The sequence below is a fragment of the Eucalyptus grandis genome, chromosome 2 (assembly GCF_016545825.1).
Source record: "Eucalyptus grandis isolate ANBG69807.140 chromosome 2, ASM1654582v1, whole genome shotgun sequence".
Taxonomy (NCBI): domain Eukaryota; kingdom Viridiplantae; phylum Streptophyta; class Magnoliopsida; order Myrtales; family Myrtaceae; genus Eucalyptus; species Eucalyptus grandis.
The window spans coordinates 54,526,927-54,553,940 of NC_052613.1; the positions used below are offsets into that span (position 1 = coordinate 54,526,927).

Consider the following 27,014-nt stretch of genomic DNA (forward strand, 5'->3'; position numbering starts at 1 on the left):
TCACAGCATCGACGCGTGCAGATTTCAAACCTTGAATCTCTCACGATGCATCTACTTATTTATCTCCAACTCTGGTGGCTGAAGCAAGTTGGGTAATGCAAATTCTGTTTGCACTTCAGCTAGATGTTATTGACGCGTCTTCTGCAAGTGCCCTCCATCTTCTTTGGCAGAGGTGGCAATAGCCTCTGTGTTCTTTGGCAGAGGTCGTCGATCACCGTAGCTGGATTCAAAGAATTGTGCAATGTATGTCTATTACTCGTTTTGTTCTTTGATTTCATAATCTGATGGTTTGTATGATCCATTATGCATTTACACTCTGTAACATAGTACAATGGGCATCAGTAGTTCATGGCATCATGCATGGATAGAATGAGCTGTGGGTCCATGCAGAGTCTTATCGATTGGAGGTGAATCATAGCCTTCGCGTGCAGGTTTGCCTCTAGAGCTAATATATGGTGAAGACCTGAAAGTGCAGTTGAAATAAAAAGGCTGGGAGTTTGCCAGTTTTGAGTGTCATGATTAACCCACGAGCCGATACAAAGAGTTGACAGACGTTTTGACTCCAATCCCAAAGGAATCCTTAGATTATCTGTACTCATTTAGCTTCAAAACTTCTGGTGATCTCTTCCTGCAATTTTGTCATCTTGATATCCTTGATAAGTCAGGATGAATCACAAGACTGGGAACTGCCCTACAATTGATGGTCAAATGTGATTCTTAGATGTACCAGGAGCACGACATTTTCGTTCATCTAAACAAATCATCTCCAATATATTCCGCATGTGACGATGAATAGTTTGGGAGGATGAGATCTCGTACTTTGGGAGTACGTAAAAGTCTCTCTCTCTCTGCCGGACTCTTCTGATGCTTTTCTTCTCTTTGTTTTAGATCATCTATTTTTATCTTTGCTGTAGCACCACATCCGCTGTCAAATTTTCGACTTAGTCGGAGAAATGATATAATTTAAGGGGTTGGATTGCATGAAAAAAAGTTTGAAAGACAAAATCACACAAAATTTGTAAGTCAGAGGACAGAAGTTGCATTTTACTCAATTGGCTGACGTGAATCCAAAAGGGTGCTCTCCCTCCTGCCATACCATCATCTTGAAGTCCTGAAAAAGAAGTAGCAACCGATGTTTGATTCGTTCTTCGGGCCAGATTCGGTCTTCGGCCTGATTAGCTGCTCAAGGGTCGTGCATCATTCGTGATATTCGGGGTCAAACTGCGTGATCATCTGAAGTGAAACAGAGTTGTCTTCTTGCGATCTCAGTCTCTGCTGGGCTCCAAGCATCAATGCTTTGCCTGCACTTTCCCATTTGTATTTGGTTGCCGCAAGGACAGGAGGTTGGATTGCCAACTTAGGTGAGCGTCACGTGGTCGACTTTTATTCCCTCGTAGATAAGGATTGAAGTTGAGATCACTTGATAATAAGCGTCGACTAGAGCACGCGAGGAAAGCAAGAGATCTAATATTTTTATAGTCGTGGCCCGAGAAAATCTCCGAAACTCCCAATCGAGCGACATATGTCCGCACAACAAGCGGGAATCCTCCAATCAGTGCCATGTGCATACATTGAATAGTTGTATAAGTAAGACGGTAAGCACGGAGACACCTAGAAGATGGGCAATATTTCCCTCCATTCTTAGAGTAGAGGGGAAAAAATATACAGAAAAGAGTCATTGTGTGTATTTCAATACATCATTACGAAAATTATATTAGCCTATTTATAGATTTTATGAAATGACTAAATAAGGTAACATATTAATCAAGATACACACAATCATAAATAATATTCACACAATCTTGAGAGATACAGAAAACTATTAGAATTATCCTAAATATCTTCAATACTTAACTTGAAGGAAGCAATTCCTCTTATTTGCAAGTTACTAGTCATGGACGGTTGCAACGAAAGCTTAATGGAAGAGGAAATTTAGGCGATATTTGTATTTACAAACCATTAATTAGAAGACAAATTGTAACACAATATCTCCGATCAGGAATGGAGGAAGCGCAATTCTTGTATGAACAGTTGGCAGCGGATGCACTCGTAACATTATGATTGCTAGCCTTCTCCAAAATCATGAGCAACTACCAATGAATGAGCGTGTGCAATAGAAGTCCAATACTTTCAATTAAAAGATTGCCTACATTGAGCCTACTTGGACCCACATTCACTCATTTGGATGAACATTGGCCACCACGACTTCAAGGACATGTTGAGGATTGATTGCACAAAGAGGCCAGCAAGGCAAGGCCAATGGATGTAGGGCCAAATACTGTGCGAGTTATTGAATGTAATTGGGGGCTGGGAAATACTAAAATGTTTGAGTGACTCGAGTGCAATTATAATTATTATTCTATCAATTGATCTATAATAGAATTCTTTACTCTCGTCGATGTCAATCCTAAATTCAAGCTCAATTGGACAAGGACATGCCAAGGATCACAATCACATGAAGAGGTCCACAGGGCAAGCCTGATAGATGTAGAGCTAAACACATTGTGAATTATTGAGCATAATTGGGGTTGTGAAATACTAAAAGTGCTTCACAATCGCAAGAAGAGGCTAGGAGGCAAGACCGACGGATATAGGGCTGAACATTGCATGAGTTATTGAGTGTAAAAGGAGGGTGGGAAATACTTTGAGTGACTCTAGTGTGGTTATAATTTTTGTTGTATTACTTGATTTATAGTATAATTTTCTAGTGCTCTCCCCATAAATGTAGATTTTAAATTTGATCTCAATTGGACCCATCTTTACTCAAATGATTAAGCCAATAAATTTGGGTCAATTATGATATATTAATTATTTCAAATTTACATTGGTGACCAACTTCCTTTCTCGAGATATTCATGAACTTGGAAGTAGTCCACCCATCAATTATCGGCTTGATTATCTTTCACCTGGGAGATTGTTAAAAGGGAGCATGTAAGACCCAATCAAACCCCTCGAAAAAATAGGGTTTTGCACATTAGACACTTGCTCACGTTCGCCGAAGAAATTGTACGATAATGAGACCTCGGGAGATGGACATACACGAGTTGTGGAACGCCAAGATGGAATTTTGTTTAGGCCTGACTTGCAGATGGCAAACTCAGTCTTCCTGTAGCGCCACGTGAGCTGAAGAAGCCCGAAACTTTCTGATTTTTCAAGATGAAGAAGGACACGGTGATTAATCAGTTTCGAGGTTTAGATGAGACTGCAACCTTTGATTTTTTATGCTGGTCGGTGCGGGTACTTTTCTTTGATGGGCAAGATTTTACCTTCCGTAGGGTACGATGATTCGTCCATTTTAAAATTGAGTCAAGACGAGCTTTCGTTTCCATCTTGAAGTGATTTTACATTTCCATTGCTTGCTACGTACACGCAAAAAGTAGTCGATCTGGCCCTAGCAAGACCTCAATTCTTGGATGCACCGAGCGTATTTGAGTCAAGTGCATCCCTAATTCGTAAATCATGTGGATATTATAAAGGACTTGACAATGTCAAAAACTTAGATATGTGAAGTTCACATGCACCGAGATCATCTAAGGATAATTATTTCAACAGCTAGAGCATCATTTTTTCAAGAACTAAAGAGCCTAGTCGTCATCATCATATCACTGTCATTATTTTCATTCTTAGTACGGTCATTATCACAATTATCATAATTCTTCGCCAGCTCTAAAAGATAAGACGCATGGTTCCATAAGATAGCTAATTGCATTCCCATGCTCACAAGTTAAAGATATGCAACTTGAAATTCGATGACATATTTATCTACGTGGAGCCTCCAACTGGGTAGCCTCCAGGTTAAGCTTTTGATCAACTGCAATTTCACTTCCGTGCGGCGATCAACGTGTCTTTCGCACTTTGATTGGTGAATCATTTCGATAAACTGTTCTTTATAATTGAATCAGCAAAGTAATGTACCGATCCAATAAAGAAGATCGACTTGTTTGTATATGTATTGTTTCATGCTGCGATTGATTTTTCGTGGGTACTACGTCAAGTACAGCACCGATCCGTCCATTTCTTCTCTAACCGTGGCTTAAAAAGTCAATGAGAGGCATTGCCTTCTCTTGCCACCGAAGAAAGATGGACCAGCTTCATACTTCATTTGGCATGGGCGATTAGAAAGTCCATTAACAGAGCAAAAGATGCGTCATTGTCTTAAACTAATCTTGGTTTGTGAATTGAATTTTCCAAGCTAGCTATCTGTGCAAGAAATAGAAAGTCCAGATGGGAGGCTCCTAACTAGTCCACCAAGATAAACCAAACGATTTAAATACTCAAGACGTTTGCCCCTCTTTTGGTTTATTCACCTACCCGATTTTTGTTGCCGCACGTGAACTGCACGTCAGATCTCACTGATGGCTTGCTTACCGTAAACAATCTGCAAAGACCGTAGACCTAAACTTAAACGTTGTGGGGGTAATAATATGTGTATTTAGATAACCAGATCTCTGAGTGTAGATCTCTCAAACGGACTTTAATTACTTGGCGGCGCTCGGTCGCAAGTTTTACTAAGTAGGAGGTACGAAACTTTTAACATGTGGAGGGCCTCGTGAATGGTGGAAGCAAAAAATAGTAATTTAGCACAACTAAATCAGATTTCACCGGACTAATATTTGATGAGAAAGTGAAATCATCGAATTAGTCGTGTACCTCAACGTGACTTCCATATCTATATAGCTAGACGAAATTTGAATTTGAAAATGCATTGTTAACTTGATGATACCGTAGCAGCAATGTATATATATTTTCATCGATTTATAAGATATACTTTTTTGAGAGGGCGGGAGGAGATGTAGGAAACTTCTCTTTTCTAGAGGCTAGGACGGTGAGTTTATGAATTGACGCATCAATGCAGCGCACCACATAATCATCTGTCCTTGTCGAGTCTCGTTTTCTTTCATGAATGAAAGTGCGCTGAAGATTATCCTTGAGGGCATCTGCCTGTTTGGTGAGACCTTTATAAATATAGCAAAGAAGAAAGCTAGCCTCTGGAAGTGAATATGTGATATTAGTCATGGCGTTTCCTGTTCATCGTGATCTGCTTTTAGGGTTTCTTGTTATTGTGGGTTCACTGAGTCACTGTTTAGCTGCCGGTGATAATAATACGCATAATCCGAGCAGCTACGACACTGTTTCACTCAACCGGAGCAGTTTCCCACCCGGTTTTCTTTTTGGAGCCTCGTCGGCTGCTTATCAGGTGGTTACTCTCAACCTGGCCCTCATCTTTTCTTCAATTTATTCTTTGAGAGAATATCAAGTATTTTGTAGTTTTCCTTTATCGGTTGATATCAGTCACTCGACGTCCGAAACTTTTTCAGTATGAAGGTGCAGCAAATGCAGGTGGTAAAGGGCCAAGTATCTGGGATTATTTCACTCACAAATATCCAGGTCTCTCTCTCTCTCTCTCTCTCTCTCTCTCTAGAAAAGCTTCACTTGAAACATTAGTTAGTGTTCGTATGATAGTCATATCAATCAACCTTCTAATGATAAAGAGATCAAATTTCTCTAAATTGAAGACAGATGAATGCAGTATTCGAATTTGTGACAAACAAAAAAGTGCAATGAAAGAGTAGAATATGCCGTTGCTTAATACAAAGAGAAACAAAAGAGATGCTGCCGTCGTGGTGTTGCATGATGTAGGTGTCGAATAGGTTGGAAACTGCATCTGCACCTGTAAAAATTGGATAGGGAAAGAGAACTTAGTTCAAATATGTACAGAAAGATGGTAAGTAACCTTGTGCAAAAGCCGGCAGCGGTGATGAAGACATCCAAACTTTCTAATTTGAAATAGATAAATTTTATACTAATTCCATTTAGCCCATATTCAGGCAACTTACAAGCTATATATGAGAAAGTTATTGTGTACAGCCGATATAGTTTGTCATATAGTTTGTCCCGCACAAAGTGAACTATTAGGTTTTGTGGGATCCATGAGGCCCATGAGATCCAATAGATTAGATGTACCGATACTTATGATTCAGATCACCTTGTAAGCTTCTCTCTATATATACACACCATAGTGAGGCTCGCAATGATATTCCTTGTTGCGGGCCGTTGTGAGACTACCTACCGATGGTACTAAAATGGAAAGTAGAAGCTAGGCTAAGATAAGCAAATGTCCTTATTTAAATTTATTGACAAGGCAGTATTGACAAGAAGATGCTTGAAGCCACTTTTCAGAATTTCACAGTAAAAAAGTGACTGTTGTGTTTGTCTAAGATTTGTGCCATTTCGGATTATTAGATGATTGATCAAGTAGATAATAGTTAAATATAAGTAAAAGCAAAAGAAAATAATGCCTTAGTAGAAAGGCGAGATATCAATTTGCTTGGGAAGTTCATCTTCCACATTTTTAGGGAAAAAGATATTCTAAGCATGTCAATGGGGATGGAGAAATACTTTTCAGACGGTATTAACTTGATGTGGAAAATCTAAATAACATAATTTGAGGCAGACACAACTAAATCACAATTTTGTGTAGACCCTTTTGAAGTCACCTTTTTATTCATTATTTATTAATAAATTCACCATCGTTAATCTTATGACATGCTCGAACTTTTTAATTTAATTTTTCTAAGTAAAAGGTTGAGAATGACTTTAAAAGGGTTGAGAATGACTTTCAGCTTTACTTTATATCAAAGATGGATATCCTAAGCATCTTTGCCAAGTAGAGTTTCTGCGCTGTAATCATCAGCACGGCTAATCAAAAGGTTGAGCAGGATAAGATAAAAAAAGAGGGCTTTTGTCGGGGCTTGAAATGGTCAAGACGCGGAACCACGTGACTGAAAATTCATGGTCGCAAGTAATAAGATTAAATAATCAAATGTTTCTGAATAAAACAATGTTTCAATTGCGTCGGGGCTCGTTAAAAAGAAAATAAGCAAGCGACGTCTGACGACCGCTGTTGTATCCGAAAGGGCTGAAAGGAAGAAAAGATCCTCTCCTTTTTTAACTTCCCGCCATCTAAGGCTTTGAGTTTAGACCGTGATTCCACTCATTTAAACCATTATTTAAAGAATACATATTTAATTAAGGCATTGATTAGTTCAATTGCACCGTTACCTTTTTTGAAAAATTTGTTTGGTAAATGACAGAAAAAATATCTGATGGGAGTAATGGAGACGTGGCCATTGATCAGTACCACCGATACAAGGTAATCATATTTGTAAAAATAAGACAATAAATATATTGGAGCTTTCTCGAGCCCTTAGTCTTTAGAATTTTGGGGTTAATTACTATGGACATCATCGTTATTATAATTGGTATTAGTATATATTTTTTTTTATTTATCAATTGGCTGTTTACAGGAAGATGTGGGGATAATGAAGGAAATGGGGTTAGATGCCTACAGATTCTCAATCTCATGGCCTCGAATTCTACCTAGTAAGTTCGTGTCGTTCTCATGGCCGAAAAAGAAAATCCTGTGCAGTCTTTGTTTTATCCTAAGTAGCAACATCGTTAATCTTTTTGCTCCGAATTTTCTTGACCTGGGAAATGTTCAAGAGGGAAAGCTAAAAGGAGGTATCAACGAGGAAGGAGTGCGATATTACAACAACCTCATCAACGAGCTCCTAGCCCACGGTCTCGCTCACTGCACTTCAATTCAAATTTTCCCGAGTGTCTGGTTTTCTTAGCGTATGTTTAGTCACAAAGTTGATCTAAGTATGTCAATTTGAATATTTTTGATATGTTGTTGTGGGCCTATGTGAGATGCAGGTATTCAACCTTTCGTGACATTATTCCACTTCGATCTTCCTCAAACTTTAGAGGAGGAGTATGGCGGTTTCTTGAGTCCCCATGTCGTGTGAGTCACCATAGGATTTAATCCAGTCACGAAGTAGTGCCTAAGATTTCATAGTAATTTTTTACTTGGATAACCCGGATGATTGTTTAATTAATGTTGTCTCGTAGGGATGATTTCCGCGATTACGTAGGCGTTTGTTTCGAGGAGTTTGGGGATCGGGTGAAGCACTGGGTAACCTTGAACGAGCCGTGGAGTTTCTGCTATTTTGGCTATACGACTGGGGTAGAGGCACCCGGGCGGTGTTCGGAATGGCAAATGCTGAACTGCACGGGCGGTGATTCCGGCACGGAACCGTATATAGTCGCGCACCATCAGATTCTTGCTCATGCTGCCGCCGTGAAATTGTACAGAAAGAAGTACCAGGTGGTCCAATAATTGATCAAGCACTCAATTTAATTACTACTTCGGCTTAAAAGCAATTATACAAGACGTCGATGTGATTATTAGCATTTCAAGATGAATTTTGCAGGCTTCTCAAAAGGGGATAATAGGAATAACGTTGGTGTCTGGTTGGTTTGTGCCTTACTCCAATGCAAAGCATAACAGAGATGCAGCATTAAGAGCTTTGGATTTCTATCTCGGATGGTAATTAGTTGTTCCTTGAACTATAACTGAATCTCATTGATCCCACACCCCATCATGTGATTATCATGTGATTAGTCATACATAATCATTCTCGTGATTTTCATGTGTCGTAGGTTTATGGAACCGATCACACACGGTGACTACCCACGTAGCATGCGTGCTCTCGTTGGAAGCAGACTCCCCAATTTCACGAAGGAGGAGTCTTTGGTCGTAAAAGGGTCGTTCGACTTTCTCGGATTGAACTATTACACCTCTTCCTACGCGAAAAATGCACGTCGTTCTAATTCGCCTCCAAGCTACGTGACCGACGCACTCGTAAATCAAACGGGTAAGAGATACGGTCTTGATTTGCAATAATCAATGATGATAACGGGTGATTAAGTTCATTCTAATTGAATCTTATGTTTCTTGTGTAGCCAAGCGCCATGGAGTCCTAATTGGTCCGCAGGTTTGTTCACCTATGCATTTTAATCGTCCTAGAATTTGTCATTGTACTAATTGTTTTCTAGTGTTGAGTTTAACTGAACATGAATAGCATAATTGGTATCGTTAATCAATTTAAATATTGTTGCTACAGGCTGCTTCCAGTTGGCTATATGTGTATCCCAGCGGAATTCGCAGTCTTTTGCTCTATATAAAGCAAAAGTACAATAATCCACTCATTTACATTACCGAGAATGGTAAGCAATCAAGTTCGTGTAATAATCACTATTATGATGAGAAGTTAAAACACTTTTCGGGTTGTTAATGCCACTCTTGGTCAACATTTAGGGATCGATGAATTCAACAACTCGACACTACCGCTAGAGAAACAGCTGTCCGACTACACAAGAATCGATTATCACTATCGCCATCTCTTATATCTCCGAGATGCGATTAAGTAAGTTTGTCATTTAATGATACTCCTTTCGCTAAAATCATGGAAAGAAGTATTGAGAGTGCTTCGAAATGCTAGTTTCGCTATTTCAAAAGCTGGCTTTAACTTTTGGCTGATGCGGGGGTCGTCGCATTTTGTCGTAGGGATGGCGTGAAGGTGAAGGGCTACTTCGCGTGGTCACTGTTGGACAACTTCGAGTGGGCTAGCGGCTTCACTGTTCGATTTGGCATCAACTATGTCGATTACCAGAATGGGTTGAGGAGAATCCCCAAAGGCTCAGCATATTGGTTCAAGAACTTTCTCAAGAAGTATTGAAGATGAGGATATACATTGCATACATTGGAAACTGTACTAATGTACTTATCAATTCAACCGAAGAAATCCATTAATATAGAATTGTAATTTCCTCGAATAAAACAATGTACAGATTTGATTCAGAAAGCGATTCAAATTTGACCATATCAATGAACAAGCGTCGGAAAACCGGAGAAACATAAAGTTCCTAAAACATCCTCTTTATTAATATATATCATCTAAAGGTGATTTGTATTTTTCTGCAGTTACAGTGAGCTTCACTGTTGCATTTTCTTTAAAACCTCACAGCATAAAATAACAGTTTTCGCACGACGGGACAAACCGTCCCGAGAAGTACAAAACCCTCATGAACACCGGCCGATCGTTCCCCTCGTCCGGTTTGGCCCATATGCTTTGCCCCTAAAGAGAGCTGGGGATGGCTTTTCGAGGCCCCATGGCTGCCGTTTCCACGGACGGCGACAGCTCTCTGTACCGTCGTTGAAGGTAGGCCGCCCACAAGGGACGGCTTATTTGACCCTAAAAGCCCTTGACAGACGGCTTCCATTGTCGAGGACGGACTGGCCGTCCCTCAAGTATGACCGCAGAGCGTGATGGTCCCTCATTGCGGCGCTCACGTAATGATTCTGATCCTTCTTATTAGACCTTCCTTATTGTTTCATGGCCGACAGATTATCTTCATAGATAAGTGCGATCGACTCTGTTGACCGATACAAGAAAGACGGACCGTAGGAAAATTCTTACTGACATTAAAGTCCAAAGCACGAGGTGGGACTCTCCGGATATGTATTTGCGACGTCGTGATCCATGCTCGTGGATGACTAAGAAACCGTCGTTAGAAAAGTATAAGGCTGACTGGCTCTAAACTGGCGGTGACTCCAGCCTTTATTTATATTCTATCCTGTATTAATCATTGAACAAAACCAGAATCGAAAAAGAAAACGTTTCGAGGGATACGCAGATTTGTCAGATTGCGACGTTCTTTATTGGAGCAACTGAAGCCGCATCACGACAGGAACTGGCTTGATAGCTCTTCTCGAATTTTTAACTTTCTTGTCTTCTATCTCTCTCGTTATATCAAACGGTGGATTATTCAACTGGTGTTTCCTTAAAACGTTTAGCGGACTTGATCAACCCGAAGACTAATCCGATGCAGACACCTTATCCATCAAGCTTTATTTTCTTCGTAAGATAAGAACGACGCGTTCAGCATGTAATTAATGCTCTCCCGTCTCTATCATTTTCCAACTTTCGAAGTCTCTGGGCAGACGAGATTTCGATGTCATAAGCAGTTCCGCTATTCGACATTGGCACTTGTAAGTTCCTGGAGATTTGCCTTAAAAATTCCGCGTAAAGTACGTCGCTGGTTCAATTGAGTATTCTTGTAAAGTTCTCCTCCTCGTTTCAAACAGAAAAGACGACATATAATTAAGCCTTCCATTCAGAGTTGGAATGGAAGACATCAGCCTCCTTTTTATTAACCTTTGGAGTGCCTGTACTCAATATCACAAAAAATTAACGGTTTTGGAAGTCACCGACCTCATTTTGACATATGTATAGAGGGTCCTACTAATATATAGATAGTCGTCTCATAACAGCCCAAATTTTCGTTATGTGCCATTCGGGCGTAAGGACGGGTCACTGTGGGGTTTACATCAAACGGAAGATCACATTGTAGAATGATTGGCATTTCCATTGTACCATGACTACACCAGCGAGAATAGAAATGATGCCACAATGAGACCGAGTGATATTGTAGCAAAAATCCAGACAGTAGTTGCTGGAAACTAGCCCATTAAGATTAGTCTTTGGACATTTTGATTTTTTAGAAGCTTAGAGGAGAAGTTAATGGAGATTGGCTATTTAGTCTTTGAGCAATACTGGTGATATTAATCTTTTTCTTTTTTTCGAAAAGGAGAACTTCTTTGGAAACGATATGACATGACATATGTTGAAGATTTTCTACTTGAGCTCCAATGTCGTTTTCTTTACTACATTATTTTCACTCCATTGAAATTAAGTAAAGAAAAATTCTTAAAAAAGAAAAAGAAAAAGGTCACTAAGAGATTATTCATAATAGTATCTTTATATCTCCGCACGATCTAAAACACGGCCACCCCATTTGTCTTAATCCCAGCTCGTTTTCCACGTGAAAATGTGAACAGGCTGTCATTGCATTTGTCATCTTTTCAGTCTCTCCCTCTATAAATACAGCCAAAACCAAAGCCACGGTATGTCCTAAATAAAGTGCGTCAGTCATGACTTTTCGTGTTCATGAACTGGTGCTCGTATGCATTCTAGTCCTCGTGAGCTCAGCGAGTCTTTGCAAGGCTGAGTATGGTTCCTTTAAGCCATCCGATTATGACACCATCTTGCTCAACCGAAGCAGCTTCCCAGCTGGCTTCCTCTTCGGAACCGCGTCTGCCGCATATCAGGTAGATTAGATTCCATTGTCGCCACTCTCTTTTCATCCCCATCGTTTTAACTCGGCGAAACTGAGTCCATATATGCATGCCGCGTGATTATTTGTTCAATTGAACATGACAAGAATGCTCATGTTGTTAGTTTGTTTGTTTATTTGTTTGGTTTTTTTGTTCTTTTTGTGGTTCAGTATGAAGGAGCAGCTAATGAAGATGGCAGAGGGCCAAGCATCTGGGATTATTTCACTCACAAGTATCCAGGTCTCTCTCTCTCTTTAATATTTCCCTAATTAGACTTGTCCATCCTTTCATTACTTGTGTGAATTGTCTTGTTGCTACTGAGTCTCAATTGATCTGACCAATAGGTCGTGATTATGTGTAATCAAAGACTTGCAAGGACTTAAGGATTTTGGTTAATTGAGTGTCCTGAGATAAGGGTACCACAAGTGTTATATTTTTCATACGGCTCTTACTTGAGTGCCATGGCTTTTTCTTTTTAATTACTTGACCGCCATAACTTTTATACAACGTCGGTTTGAGTGCCATAACTTTTTTTTTTCATTCACTTGAGCACCATATAACTTTTTAATCAATTATTAGAGTGCCACAACTTTTAAAAAACAATTTTAATAAGTGCTATGTGAATTTTTTTTTAAAAAATTTGGCATTTAATTGATCGATTGAAAGTTATGAATTTAAGTGAATGTTTTTAGAAGTTATGGCATTTTAATTGTTGAAAAAAAAGTTATGATACTCAAATGAACGCTCTATGGAAATTATAGTATTTGTGGTATCCTTATCGCAAGTGTCCCTAGAACACTTGCTATATGAGTAATTATGAAAAGTTGTTTTCTTTCAATATACTTGTTTCTTGTGTCACGCACGTTTACTATCTTGAGACTTGAAATATTCTGGATGAAATACGCTCAATAAATATTATAGATATACTCTCTTTTTTTTTTTTTTGGGAGCAAAATAGATATACTCTTTAACAAAACCTATTTTTAACGATGATCGGTTTTTGTGCCGTAAATGACAGGCAAAATAGCCGATGGTAGCAACGGGGATGTGGCTATTGATTCGTACCACCGGTACAAGGTATGTGATCAGCATCTAGTACCACTAATTAAATTTGATGTTGGCAAAAGAAATTAGAACAGAAAATGTTCGACTCCTAATGATTAATTTGTTTTCTTCTTTCTCTTTCCAGGAAGATGTGGGGATAATGAAAGAAATGGGCTTAGATGCCTACAGATTCTCAATCTCGTGGTCTCGAATTTTACCAAGTAAGACCAATAAACATTATTAATTAAGTCTAATTGCATGAGGTTAGAAAAGCCTGTGCTTAATCATGGAAAAAAAAAAGTTGACTTTCCATTATGTGGTGGAAATTTTCAGAGGGAAAGCTAGAGGGAGGCATCAACAAGGAAGGAGTGCAGTACTACAACAACCTCATCAATGAGCTCCTTGCCCACGGTCTTGGCTTCATTTCATTTCATTTCTTTTACTTGTTATTTTTTGTTTTTTCAAATCATTTATATATTATCACTCCCTAATAAGCAGAGGATTTTTATAGGCATTCAACCTTTTGTGACACTATTTCACTGGGACCTTCCCCAAGCCCTAGATGAGGAGTACGGTGGTTTCTTGAGTTCCCATGTTGTGTAAGTCAAAAGAGATTTGTTCTTTAACCTTAGTTATGGATACTTTTGCTGAGATTTATATTCTGTTGTTACCTTAATTAGGGATGATTTTCGGGACTATGTGGAGGTGTGCTTCAAGGAATTTGGGGATAGAGTCAAACATTGGATAACTCTAAACGAGCCATGGTCATATGCTGTTAGTGGGTATGCCAACGGACAGTTGGCACCGGGTCGATGCTCCGACTGGCAGATGCTCAACTGCACAGGCGGCGATTCAGGCACCGAGCCGTACATCGTCACACACAACCAGCTTCTTGCTCATGCCACTGCTGTTAAATTATACAGAGACAAGTACAAGGTCTTTAATCTCCTAAAACTTGACGAGGACTCATGTTTAAGTGCAATAGAATTAATCTTTCACTTCTCAATCAATTGTTGTTGAGATGGACCAAAATAAGCCAAAAAAAAAAAAAAATGGACTCAATCTACCAACAAGAAAAAAATGCTTATGAATTTCAAATTGATGCAGAAATAGAACATCTAATGGGAGTTTAAACTGACTCGTGCAATTTCACCTAGAAAAAAGTGATTTTTGCAGGCATCTCAGAAAGGAGTAATAGGAATAACATTGGTTTCTCATTGGATGGTGCCTTACTCGGATGCAGAGCATAATCAAAATTCAGCGATAAGAGCCCTTGACTGGATGTTGGGATGGTGAGTGTGCTTCTCCAACTACCAAACTCACACATAATGTGCACCCAAAATACGTAGTTTGAATTTCAAAAAGGAAGTACATGGCAACATGATTAAATGGTGAATCATTAGGAAAACGTGCGGTTCCTTTTCAGGTTCTTGGACCCGATAACGTATGGTACCTATCCCCGTAGCATGCGCTCACTCGTTGGGAAAAGGCTTCCCAAGTTCACGAAGGAGCAATCACTGTTGGTGAAAGGATCGTTTGATTTTCTCGGGTTGAACTACTACACTGCGAACTACGCAAGATACATGCATTACTCGAATGCTTTAAATTCAAGCTACCTAACCGACGCTCGCACCAACCTCTCAAGTAAGAAAAGCGATCACTCTTTGGATGACATTAATCACGGTCTCTATGAAATTCTTTTCTAATAATTTCCTGATGGCATCTTGCAGCTGAACGCAACGGGATTCCAATTGGTCCAGAGGTACGTTTGAATTTTCGTGCAACCCTGTTTTGTTACTTTGTAGATTTGCTACTTTTGTGTGATCTTCTTAGAGTTCATTCCTTAATCGAGTATGCATACACCAAATAGTAGTAACTAAAACTAGAAAGAATTAGGTAAATTTTTCGAGTTATTATCTTCCCTGTCATGTGCATGATCCTATTATAAATGTTATTGCAGGCTGCTTCAAGTTGGCTATTTGTTTATCCCAGTGGAATACAAAGTCTTTTGTTGTACGTAAAGACTAAGTACCAAAATCCACTTATTTACATAACTGAGAATGGTGAGAAATATTATTTCCAATGATTAATTAACTAACTAAAATTGCGAGTTAATTGTTTCTTATGATTCATTACTCTTCCCATGTCTTGGTTTTGGGTCACCAGGAATCGATGAGTTCAATAACTCTACATTACCACTGGAGCAACAATTGGCTGACTATATGAGGATCGATTATTATTATCGCCATTTATCGTACCTTCATAAAGCGATCAAGTAAGAAATTCTATTTTCCTAATTTTTATACAATTTTCACTTGTGCAATCACCTTTTCTTTTCTAGTTTTTCTCATCATGCATGACATGAAATGTGATGTGTGGAAAATTTGTCATAGGGACGGTGTCAACGTGAAGGGCTATTTTGCATGGTCGTTGCTAGACAATTTTGAATGGTCCTCGGGATACACTGTCCGATTTGGGATCAACTATGTCGACTACAAGAACGGCTTGAAGAGATACCCGAAGCAGTCGGCGCTTTGGTTCAAGAGCTTTCTGGACAAGTTCTAATTCGATAATACATCGTACACATATGACATATGTTGCGATGATCTCAATAAATAAGGATGTGATCGCTTCTTGTGTAGTAAATAATTCTGAACAAGCCATTACTTATGTTGGTGAGTTTCGTCAGAATAAATTATGCCAATGTATTCGCTATTTCAGAGGATTTCGCTAACAAATTGTCGAATGCCGCGATTTATTTCTTAAGCATCTCAAAGGGAAAGCCATAGGAGTAATTGGAATTTTTTTTTTTTTTTTAATACAGCTATTCAAAACTGAAATGTCTACCCGCCGAAAATTTAATGAAGATAATCTCAGGAGTTAGATGTGGAATGGTTGGTATCGTATTTATAATTTAGAAGGAAGTAGGGAATTATATTAGATAAATGAGAAAATATGGACATATTCTAATTAACAGTACAGAATGGAGGATTCTATGAATTTTCAACAGAGACACCAAATCTACCAAAGCTTTCAAATAAGAACCACACGTTGAGCATGTAATTATCCTGCCCCCCTTCTCGCGTCCTTATGACTTTGAAACGTTCAAATTCTTGGACAGTATGGATTTTGATATTCTAAGTAGTTCCGGTATTCAACACTTGCATTTGTAAGTATTGACACCTAAATTTTGATGATTTATTTAATCATTTATTGACTGCATAAAAAATGAGGGATTAAATTTTGAACCTTAGCAAAAATAATTTCCATTGAATTGCATGGCATATAGATATTAGGAGCATTTGCATTAGTAGAAATAGAGCCTTTTCGTTAAAAAAAAAAAAAGAAAATTAATTAAAAGAATTATTGTTGAAAAAAGAAAAGAAGAAAAAAAAAGCAAGTGAGACCGGGCTGGGGCCAAGCTGGCCCAGCTTTCTTTCCCTTTTTCTTTCTTCTTCTTTTCTTCCTTGGCCCTCTTCTTTTCTAGGCCCAGTCTGCACGCGTCTTCTTCTTCTTCCCTTCATGCCGCTCCCGCCTTCTGCAAAAGGAAGAGCAACAGAGGTGCAAAGATAGGGGAGCAACAGATCGCAGCGTGATCCCAGGGTCGGGGATCAGGCCGGTCGCGACAGGCTAGCGGTGGCAGAAGCCATGCGCACTTGTCGCTGGCCAAGCTCAAAAGGAAGAAAGCAAAGGGTTTTCGGGGGGCCGAGGGAGAAAAGACAGAGAGGGCGAGTTCGAGAGGGATCGGAGGGCGAGCCTCGGCCGAAAGAGAGAGAGGACAGAGATGGTGAGCTCGAGAGAGATCGGAGGGCGAGCTAGGAGGAGGGAGAGGGACGCTAGAGAGCTTGTGTGAGTGAGAGGGAATGACCTAGAGAGAGAGATCCACCATTGGTTGAGGTCCACTCGTTGCTCGCCGTTTGGAACCAAGTAGGCCTCCCCTTCTCCTGTTGGTTCTCCGTTTTTGGGGCGCGTCGGGCTGGAGCTCGTGGCTGACCAAATCGCACGAGCTCCGATCCCTCCGACCCCCGTAAGTCTTTAGCCAAGTCTCTGTGTGTTTTCTGGTCGTTTTTTGAGGACCCTAGTCCCATTTTGAGGCTAGGTTGAGTCGGAAATCTTAAGATTTGGTAATGCACGCGAACTGTTTGTATAAATGCCTCGATAAACCTTGAAATATATTTTATCTGATCGACGTTTGAAGCTCAGTTTAATGTTCGATTCTTCATATATTGTTGAACTTTGTCTAATTCCTTCATGTTTTGATGTGCTTTCACGTGACTTTGCACCGTCCAAGCCGGTCTTGCATACGCCCCGTCGCCAGAGCTAGCCTTCCCACGCTACGGTTCAAGGCCGTTCGAGTCAGCGTCTATACTCATTGTTTAGTGCCTTTGTTTGTCTGATTTCTGGAATTTCTATGTTCAGACCTTAGCTTAGATGAGGGTTTTTTGTGAAATTTCGCGGTCGCTGGAGTGGGCGGCCGGCGTCGGTCGTCGCCGGTCGGGACGACGGGTGGGTGCAGCGGTGTAAGTGCCGATGTCCACAGAGGATGGTTCGGTGTTTAGTCATATGGGTTTGAAAAATAAAAGAGAAGAAAATTAAGTTGCTAAGAAGGAAAGCTTCGGGCGCTGAGGGTGGCTGAAGGAAGAAGAAGGCGTAAGGAATAGGACAAAATAGCGAAAAGACAAAAAGAGGAAAAGAAAGAAAAAATTTAAAATTTAAAAAAAATTGGAAAGATTCCCTTTTTTTTTTTTTTTTTTAATTTGATTGGGTCGGATCCGTGTTTGGGTCGGGTAAGCGAGTTGGATTGGGTAAATCTAATCCGAACCCATTCCCTGAGTATAATAACAATAAATCAATTCAAAAAATTCAAAATTTATTTTTAAAAATTCAGAAAATGATAAAAATCTGAGGAAATAATAAAAATTAGAAAATTCGAAAATGAATGAAAAATTATAAATTTGAGAAAATCATTAAAAAATAATAAAATTCGGAAAAGCATTAAAATTTTGAAAAAACCAGAAAATCCATAAAAATCTTCTTTTAGAAAATTCATAAAATATTAAAAATATTTATAAATTCCTAAAAATTCAAGAAAATTTTCAATTTTTTAATTTCTTAGAAATAGCTTAAAAAGTCTTTTTAGGGGAGTCTTCTCATTAAATGTGTGAAAATCCTTGGTGAAAATCATGCTCAAAATTAAACAAGCCTCTAGCACTCTACCTAAGGTTTTAATTATCCTTAAAAATGAATGTCTTTGATTGTGCACTTTCATTATATTGACTGTGGCGTCCTGTAGCTTAGTTAAAGATTTGCTCTCCCATGTAATTCATTTAATGCTTTCCTTGGTTGCTGATTGTTACGTTAATAAATGGTGCACTTGTATAATGGCTTTACTTGTTAGTGGATAGGTACAAATTCAATCTAGACTGCCTAACAATTTTTTTCTTTTAAAAAAACAAGATTAGATCAACAGTGACCTTTACCACCCGTCACGGTAGCTCAGCTGGGTAGGCGCTAGACTTCCATCAAAGAGGTCTAGTGTTTGAAGTTCCTGCAATGCAAGTTACACGAAGGCTAGCTTTGAGTCTCTTGGCGACTTACCCGGTGGCACGTGTGTGGTAGTTAGCACGTGTCGCCCTCAGTAGTTTACCTCCGGCTGCCGTCTGTGCATGATTCCCTAGGTCACCAAAAAAAAAAAAAAAGATTAGGTACCGAAATGGTATTAATTGGTTAAGTAATATAATCAAGTCTACGGCCTTAGATTAAATTATGTACGACGTGAGGTATACTCTTATGTCTCACTTGATTTCTAGCTGACTTAAATAGATTAGTGGCAACTCCTTAGTTCATAATTCTTATGAACTCCCAATGTCGCGAGAGGCATGAGCTTGAGAAAGCTTGTGCCTAATCATGGGCTGTAGGCCCACTATTTAGACAATACCCCTAAACCTACTCACTCCTCCGAGGGATATGGGATAGGTTGCTATAATAAGTACCTGGAGACTTATCAAGAAGCACATGAAAACCATTCTATTTCCGACTAAATCTTCACAAGAACATATTTGAAGCAAAATAATTTTGGTAATGCAAAATTATTTTTCTATTTCTGGACAAATTTTTAATACATAAATAGGTTTAAAATAAAATGAGAAATAAAAAAATTGTACTTCTTTATTTTTGGAATAGAAATAATAAATAAAAACTCTTCCTATTACTTACTCTCGTTACTAGCTGGTCACCCACCTACCAACCGGCTCCCACCATTTTTTTTTTTTTTTTTTTTTTAGAGGAACCGCCACTGGCCGAACCGAACCGCCTCACCATTGTTTTTTTTTTTTTTTTTTTTTTTTTTTTTTTTTTTTTCTTTTTTGGACTAACAGCCGAGAAATGCCCGCTAAAACCCCTACAACGTAAACCCTGGCTTTGAACCACCATCCCACCATTGTTCGCTGCCATTTAGGAGGGAAAAAGTTTGTATCATTATCAAATGCATATTTTTGTTCATAAACTCGCTAAGGGAATAAAAACAGAAAAATCTGTTTCTATTAAAATAATTGTGTTCGTCTGACATACGTCTTAAGGTTAGTTAATCAACTATTTCTATATATCGTCCCTCTCATTTCGATCGGAGAAGGCGATGTACCATGAAGTCTTTCCGTCCCAAACTTGAATTTCGGAAGACGCCAACCCTCCTTTGTGTTAATCTTCGACGTACATATACTAAATATTACAATTCCAGAAAAGCTACCAACCTCAATTTCTATCTATGAAGACACGTGTCAGAGTTTTGTGTGGATGGTCCTAACTGATAAATGGATGGTCCCAATATCATTCGACTATCTTTCACATCGAATCAGATTCCGTGACTCCACCTGCGAGGATGAAAATGATATCGCAATGTGACTCGAGTGATATGGGAGCAAGAAAACAGACAATGGTTTCTAAAAGTTTAGCCCATTAAGATCAGTCTTTAGATCACTTTAATTATTGGATACCTAGAGGAGAAGGGAATGGACATTGGCTATTTTGTCTTTGAGCGATACTACTGGTATCAATTTTTTTTTCCTTACCAAATTGTATCGCAATACGTATGTACGACGTGTATTCGATTAATTTTTCCTTTGAGACCTTCTATTGAAGCTCATTTCATTTTCTAATCTTTACTCGTCTCTTCATTTTGTGAATATATAATTTTTATGAGTACATGGATGTTTTCTCTGTCTTTGGGCAATTAATATTCACTTACTTTGTTTTTTTTTTTTTTTTGTACCCAAGAAACCTCCGTGCGTTACTTCACGCGGCGGAGTAAACCTTAGGAGGAGCAGTAGAGTTACCACCACCCTTTCTACCCCGGGCAAGTCGCGGGTTCCTCTCCAACGAGGCAGATGTCGCTGCGAGTCGAACACAAACCTCTCCCGGAAGGAACCGGTGCTCAACCAACGACACCGCCACCACAAGTGGTTCACTGACTTTGTTTGTTTGGCACAAAATGAATAATTTAGAAGGTATTTTCTTGAAAATGATGACATGTATCGTTTGCAATAACTAATCAATAAAAAATATTTTCTTTATTGATAACAATTTATGCCTAAATATTTTCGTGGACGATAAAACTATTTTTCGTTCATTCATTCTATAAGCGATATCAATGATTGTATATAAAAAGATATTTTTTAGATCATTCATTTTTTCACGAAACAAATGCAATTTAAATCATCAAAAAATGTTATGCTTGTAAGATGCAGCTAGGGGAAAAGACCTTTCTTGAAAGCCTTGAAATTAGCTAATAAATGAGAAAACTCATTAGGAAAAAGCCAGCTAACTTTCTTGTTCTCCGAAAGCAAAAAGAAAAAAAAATCCTTATAAAAGGAAGAAAATTTGATACATCATGAGGTACGTTAGTTTATATATTACGAGCCTGATATTAATCTACTTAAACTTTAGCTTCCAATTTTTTGTTAACTTTAGTTTCATCGCATTGAAAATGAGTGCAGAAGAATTCATTCCACAAATATTAAAAACAAAGATGAGATCACAAAGAGATGCGTATAGTAGTATCTTCATATCTCTACACGATCTAAAACACGCCCACCACTCGTATTATTCACGGCTCGTTTTCTGCATGAAAATGCGAATGGGGGATATCCCAAGGATTTATCATCCTTTTGAAAGTGATCTTTCAATTCATTTTATAAAACTTCCATAGTCCCTTCCTGAACCAAACATCCTTTCTCATCCCCTTTCCTGCGCCAGAAAGGCTATTTGTCCTCGTCAACAAAATAGGACACTATAAATACGGCCAAAACAAAAGCCACGGTCTGTGCTAAAGGAAGCGTGTCAATAATGGCAGTTCGTGCTCATGAACCAATGCTTTTATGCGTTCTAATCCTGGTGAGCTCAGAGAGTCATTGCAAAGCCGATTATGGTGCCTTTGAGCCCTGCGATTACAACACTGCCGCTTTCAACCGAGCAGCTTCCCGGCCGGCTTCCTGTTCGGAATGGCTACTTCTGCATACCAGGTAAGATTAGATTTCCTTTTTGCATCTCCCTTTTCATCACCGTTGTTAGACCTCAGGGAAACAGAGCCTACATATGCATTTCGCATGGTCATTTTCCCATTAACCGCTTACATAAATGCTCGTGTTGGAAATTTGTTTGTTTATTCATTTGGTTTTTTCTTCTTGGCTTTCAGTGTGAAGGTGCGGCTAATGAAGAAGGTAGAGGGCCAAGTTTCTGGGATTTTTTCACTCATAAGTATCCAGGTCTCTCTCTCTCTCTCTCTCTCTCTCTCTCTCTCTCTCTCTCTCACACACACACACACACACACACACACACACACACCCACCTACACACTCTCCCAGAACTAATGACAGTTGCAAACCGTGAGCTTCCCTCTCCTTGCATGTAGCAAAAGGTAGATGATGTGTTCCCGTCTGACGTGATTAACAGAGATAACCACGTTGTTCATGTAGATGCAAGTGTAAGCGGGCTTGAAATAGTTAGCCATGTTAGTAATATCGTCATCTATAGAAGATGACCATGTCGTCAGCAGTAATATTCGAACAACGATGATCGTTTTTTGAAGTCCGTGATTAAGCGGATCAGCTGGGAAAGTGTGTAAAGGCGCCGGATTCTGTCCTTGCCTCGTATGGTGCACTCAGCTTTTGCCGAGTAAAACGTGTTTTTGTCTTTTGTTTTCTCTTGAAGTCTAGACATGGTAAGACTTCTACTAAAATTGATTCATAACGTGATGCAGCAGATTGTTAGTAGATTGGAATTCGCTTTTAAGACTCCATTTATTTTGTAAAAACTAAACGATTGATTTTTTTTAATATATCACTTATATGGCTTGATATAATTAATTAATTGAAAATAATTTATTATTGATAATATTTTATGTCTAAATATTTTTATGAATCATGAATATAGCTTTTCATTATTTATTTTTGTAAATGATATAAGCGATAATTTTTAGGAAGTTTTATTCAAATTATTCATTTTTTGCAAAAAAAAAAAAAAGAAAAGAAAAAAGAATCTAAATCAGTTACAGCATACTAGAATTGCCCTTTCATGTACAGCAACCTGGTTTTCTATGTCTCGCTAAGCATGAGATTTTATTTGATTCCAAGATGAACAAAAAGAAAGTCATTGCAATAATCTATAGAATTTGAGAGTCCCAAATTCTGATTCAGCAAATTTTGCAATTATATCATTCTCCTTTAGATTGTCGTGGTATAAAGAATTGATAAAATTGGTTTGGCTACAACCGATGCTTTTCCACATTGTTAAGAAATACATTCTATGTTAATGCACTTGGTAATAATTTCGTGATTAAAAAACAGGTTTATTTAACATAATCAACTTTGAAAATAGTAAAACAAAAATTTAGTTGTCGACCTGAAAATTTTGGATTACAAGTCTGGTGTAATAGACACCCCCTCAATCGAGCCTTGAAAATGAGAGGAGACTTGCCTATCGTTGTTTGTGTTTTGTCTTCTTTTTTATTTATCATGAATTATGAAAACTTTAGAACTTTCAATGGATTATATGTATTAATGAAAAGCTTCGACAATAATATAAAGGTCTTGTTAATGAGTGTCTCCGACATGCAAATTAAGTTAACCCAAAATAGAAATAAGATTTTTGAAAATATTTTGAAAAAAAAATGATTACACATTTTAATAAAGTTACGTGTTTCTAAGTTTTAAAAAGCATATATAATGCGGATTAGCAAGTCAAGGGGGGCAATCTTTAATCTTTTCCCAATTAAAATTGTCCATTCTATATTTAATTAGGCGGTTATCTTATTGCTGTCAAGTCCAATAGCTGATTTGACCAATAGACCACAATTCTTTGTCATCAATGACATAATGACTCAAGGATTTTGCCGGGTGAATGGCAAGTCAAGGGGGGCAATCTTTAATCTTTACCACCGGTACAAGGTACATAATCAGCATTGAGTACTACTAATTGATTTTGATGTTGGCAGAAAAAAAATTGAAATAGAAAATGTCTCCTAATGATTGATTATTTTCTTTTTCTTGCAGGAAGATGTGGGGATGATGAAGAAATGGAGTTACATGCCTACAGGTTCTCAATTTCATGGTCTCGAATGTTACCTAGTCAGACCATCACTTTCCTATCTCATTGCATAAACAAATCTTTTTGTCTAAAAAATTTCTTAACTTATTATATAATGATCAATTCAATCCTTTTTTTTTATCAATTTAGTCATTTCCGACTTATTTTTTTTGGAAATCACAGATGTTCGGTCAAAATTGGTGGTAATGACTAAATTGACAAAATGAAAAGCTTTATGATTAAATTGATCATCATACAAAAAGTCTAGGATTTTTTTTTGACAATATTTTCGATAAAAATACAAATGCTTAATCGTGCCATTTTTTTATTTTATTTTTATGGTAGTTAATCACGAGCGTGTTAACTTTCCATTGTGTCTTTGTGTGGAAATTATTAGAGGGAAAGCTACGGGAGGCATCAACAAGTAAGGAGGGCAACACTACAACGACCTCATCAATGAGCTCCTTGCCTACGGTCTTGGCTTCATTCCATTTCTATTACTTGTTCCTTTTTTCTTTTTCTTTTTCTTTTTCTTTTTTTGCTTTTCCAAATCATTTATATATTATCACTCCCTAGTAAGTGGATTTTTACAGGTATTCAGCCTTTTGTGACACTATTTCATTGGGACCTTCCCCAAGCCCTAGAGGAGGAATATGATGGTTTTTAAGTGCCCATGTCATGTAAGTCAAAAGAGATTTATTCCTTAACCTTAGTTGTGAATAGTCAGGTTGAGATTTATTTTTTGCTAATGCCTGAATTAGGGATGATTTTCGAGACTATGTGGAGGTATGCTTCAAGGAATTTGAGAATAGAGTCAAAGGTTGGATAACTTTGAACAAACCGGTGACGTACTGTAGAAATGGGTATGCCAATGGACAGATAGCATCGAGTCGATGCTCTAATCGGCAGATTCTTAACTGCATGAGTGGCGATTCGGACATTGAGTCATACATCGTCAGACACAACTAGTTTCTTGCTCATGCCGTCGCTGTTAAATTGTACAAAGACAAGTATCGAGTCTTTGATCTCTTAAAACTTTTCAATAACTCACAATTAAGGGCAATCAAATTAATTTTCCTCCTCTTAATCAATTGACCCATTGAGATGGATCAAAATGAAAAAAAAAAAAAACAATTCGGACTCGGTTAACAACATTATGGACTCAATCTACCAACAAGAAAAACTGCTTATAAAGTTCGAATTGATGCAAGAAATAGAACATCTAATGGGAGTGTAAATTCACTTGTGCAATGTGACTGAAAAAAAAAAAAGTGACTTTTGCAGGCATCTCAAAATGGAGTTATAGGAATAACATTGGTTTCCCATTGGATAGTGCCTTACTCAGATGCAAAGCCTAATCAAATTGCAGCGCCAAGAGCCCTCGACTGGATGTTGGGATGCTGAGTGTGCTTCCCCAACGACCAAACTCACACGTTATATATATATATATATATATATATATATCCAAAATACAAATTTTGAATTTCATGAATTAAATACTTAGCAGTTTGATTAAATGGTGAATCATTAGATGAACGTATGATTCATTTTCAGGTTCTTGGACCCTATAACATACTGCGACTATCCGCACAGCATGCGCTCGTTCGTTGGGAAAAGGCTTCCCAAGTTCACGAAGGAGCAATTGCTGTTGGTGAAAGGTTCGTTTGATTTTCTACTACACTGCAAACTACGCAAAGGACACCTTTATTCGAATGCTTTGAATTCAAGCTACCTAACTGACGCTAGCACAAACGTCTTTAGATGATACTAGTCACGATCTCGATGAAGTTCTTTTCTAATAAGTTTGTGATGATTTCTTGCAGCTGAACGCCACAGCATTCCAATTGGTCATTGGGCACGTTTGATTCTTTTTGCAACCCCATTTTGTTATATGTATATATATATATATATATATATTGTGTTGTCTTCTTATGGTTCATACCTTAATTCAATATCCACAAACACCAAATAGTATTATGAATAAAAATATAGCAAACGGCCATTTCGTAATTCATCTCTCTACTCTAAATATATGTACAGAATGGTGGATTTTTAGGCAGCTGAGTAGAAGCATAAATCAGCCATGGCGTTTCTTGTTTACGATAAGCTTGTGCTCTTCGCCTTCGTGCTTCTTCTCGGTAACATGGCTTACACTTCTAATGCTCGGGCCAACTACGACACCGGATTGTTCAACCGGAGTAGCTTCCCCTCCGGTTTCCTCTTCGGGACGGCCTCTGCGGCGTATCAGGTATCCTCATATCGTCCTTTTTCTTTTTTGGCTTCCTTCAATTTGATTTTTCATGGCCTGTGAGATGGTGAGTTTGAGTTTGATGCATGTGTTCTTGTCTTATTGTTGTCACCTTTTTTCAAGTACGAAGGTGCGGCCAAAGTAGATGGCAGAGGTCCAAGCATTTGGGATACTTTCACCCATAAATATCCAGGTACACATCCAGCAATGTAAGCTAGTTTAGCTATTCTTCTTTTTTTAAATGAAGTCAGCACATCTTGAGATTTGAAACTCTCTAGACTCTACAATGCAACTGTTGTTGGGTGCTTGGGGCTTTCAAAAACTAGCTCAAAGGGTAATATTTTTTCTCTTCTTAAAAGCTAGCTCAAAGGTTAATATTTTTCCTCTCATGAATCGACCACCAGCCCTTATATAACCAACTTGAGACAACTTCAACAATCAACAATCTCACGTTCACATATCTAGCTTTAACATTAGTGTTGGGTGATCTTTCACCTCTCTCAACCCAAAAGCCAGTTCAAAATAAGATTCTTTCACTCACACTTGTAAACCGATCACCAACCTCATTCACAACTGATGCAAGACAATCTCAACACATAAAGCGTAAAATGAAGTGTGGCTGCTTTTATTGGAAAAGAGTATCAATTCATAAGAACTTGTCATGTGAACACTTGACATTTTGAAGATCTGTGTTAATTTTTTACCTACAAAAAGCCCATCTTAAGTAGATAAGTTCCTTTGACCAAAAAAAAAAAAAAAAAGTAGATAAGTTCCGAGCATTTCAAATATTTTTGATTTCGAGTAACCTTATGGACTATATTATAAGGCAAAACGTGAGGTCGAGTATGCGTGTGTGGACCATATACGAGCTATGATATAGTAGGAAATCAAACATATATCATTTAATTAAACCATGCATATGCGTCTCTTTGCTCACTAGGTAAACCCTAGTTGTTCTTCAATACAAATTATCATTGCTATCCATTAGTCCTTAAAATACAACCTACGGAAAAAAAAGAAAAAGAAGGGATTTATTCGCTTGGACAGGGGTATCTCAAAAGTATGGACAATGTCGATAATTTTTTAAGGTAAATTTCACTTCTTTATAATCCCATTTAATAAATC

The 27,014-nt window shown here is 38.2% G+C and overlaps 2 protein-coding genes and 1 pseudogene across 2 annotated transcripts; all 3 read left to right on the forward strand.

The window, feature by feature from the left end:
- Window positions 1-4,972: 4,972 nt before the first annotated feature.
- On the forward strand, window positions 4,973-9,749 carry LOC104433813 (beta-glucosidase 12). Its single transcript, XM_010046682.3, has 13 exons — window positions 4,973-5,197; window positions 5,319-5,388; window positions 7,095-7,153; window positions 7,308-7,383; window positions 7,504-7,581; window positions 7,717-7,804; window positions 7,912-8,167; window positions 8,274-8,389; window positions 8,503-8,717; window positions 8,806-8,837; window positions 8,967-9,069; window positions 9,161-9,269; window positions 9,410-9,749. The coding sequence occupies exons 1-13, from the start codon at window positions 5,015-5,017 to the stop codon at window positions 9,579-9,581; spliced, it is 1,557 nt and encodes a 518-aa protein (XP_010044984.2). The 5' UTR covers window positions 4,973-5,014; the 3' UTR covers window positions 9,582-9,749.
- A 2,080-nt stretch (window positions 9,750-11,829) lies between these two features.
- LOC104433814 (beta-glucosidase 13) lies at window positions 11,830-15,791 on the forward strand. Its single transcript, XM_010046684.3, has 13 exons — window positions 11,830-12,013; window positions 12,190-12,259; window positions 13,038-13,096; window positions 13,209-13,284; window positions 13,397-13,474; window positions 13,575-13,662; window positions 13,744-13,999; window positions 14,240-14,355; window positions 14,490-14,707; window positions 14,794-14,825; window positions 15,024-15,126; window positions 15,230-15,338; window positions 15,457-15,791. Exons 1-13 carry the CDS (start codon window positions 11,837-11,839, stop codon window positions 15,626-15,628), a joined length of 1,554 nt encoding a protein of 517 aa, XP_010044986.2. The 5' UTR covers window positions 11,830-11,836; the 3' UTR covers window positions 15,629-15,791.
- Window positions 15,792-20,948: 5,157 nt separating this feature from the next.
- Window positions 20,949-25,406, forward strand: LOC108955976 (annotated as a pseudogene).
- The last annotated feature ends 1,608 nt before the right edge of the window (window positions 25,407-27,014 follow it).

What these genes read in the sequence shown, in the direction of transcription:
- LOC104433814 (XM_010046684.3), top strand. Translation starts at nt 11,837, where the DNA reads ATGACTTTTCGTGTTCATGAACTGGTGCTCGTATGCATTCTAGTCCTC. An exon ending in GTGGTCTCGAATTTTACCAA is followed by an intron (nt 13,285 to 13,396) that starts GTAAGACCAATA and finishes GGAAATTTTCAG; the next exon opens with AGGGAAAGCTAGAGGGAGGC. An exon ending in TATACAGAGACAAGTACAAG is followed by an intron (nt 14,000 to 14,239) that starts GTCTTTAATCTC and finishes TGATTTTTGCAG; the next exon opens with GCATCTCAGAAAGGAGTAAT.
- LOC104433813 (XM_010046682.3), top strand. Translation starts at nt 5,015, where the DNA reads ATGGCGTTTCCTGTTCATCGTGATCTGCTTTTAGGGTTTCTTGTTATT. An exon ending in CAACGAGCTCCTAGCCCACG is followed by an intron (nt 7,582 to 7,716) that starts GTCTCGCTCACT and finishes TGTGAGATGCAG; the next exon opens with GTATTCAACCTTTCGTGACA. An exon ending in GAGTCCTAATTGGTCCGCAG is followed by an intron (nt 8,838 to 8,966) that starts GTTTGTTCACCT and finishes TTGTTGCTACAG; the next exon opens with GCTGCTTCCAGTTGGCTATA.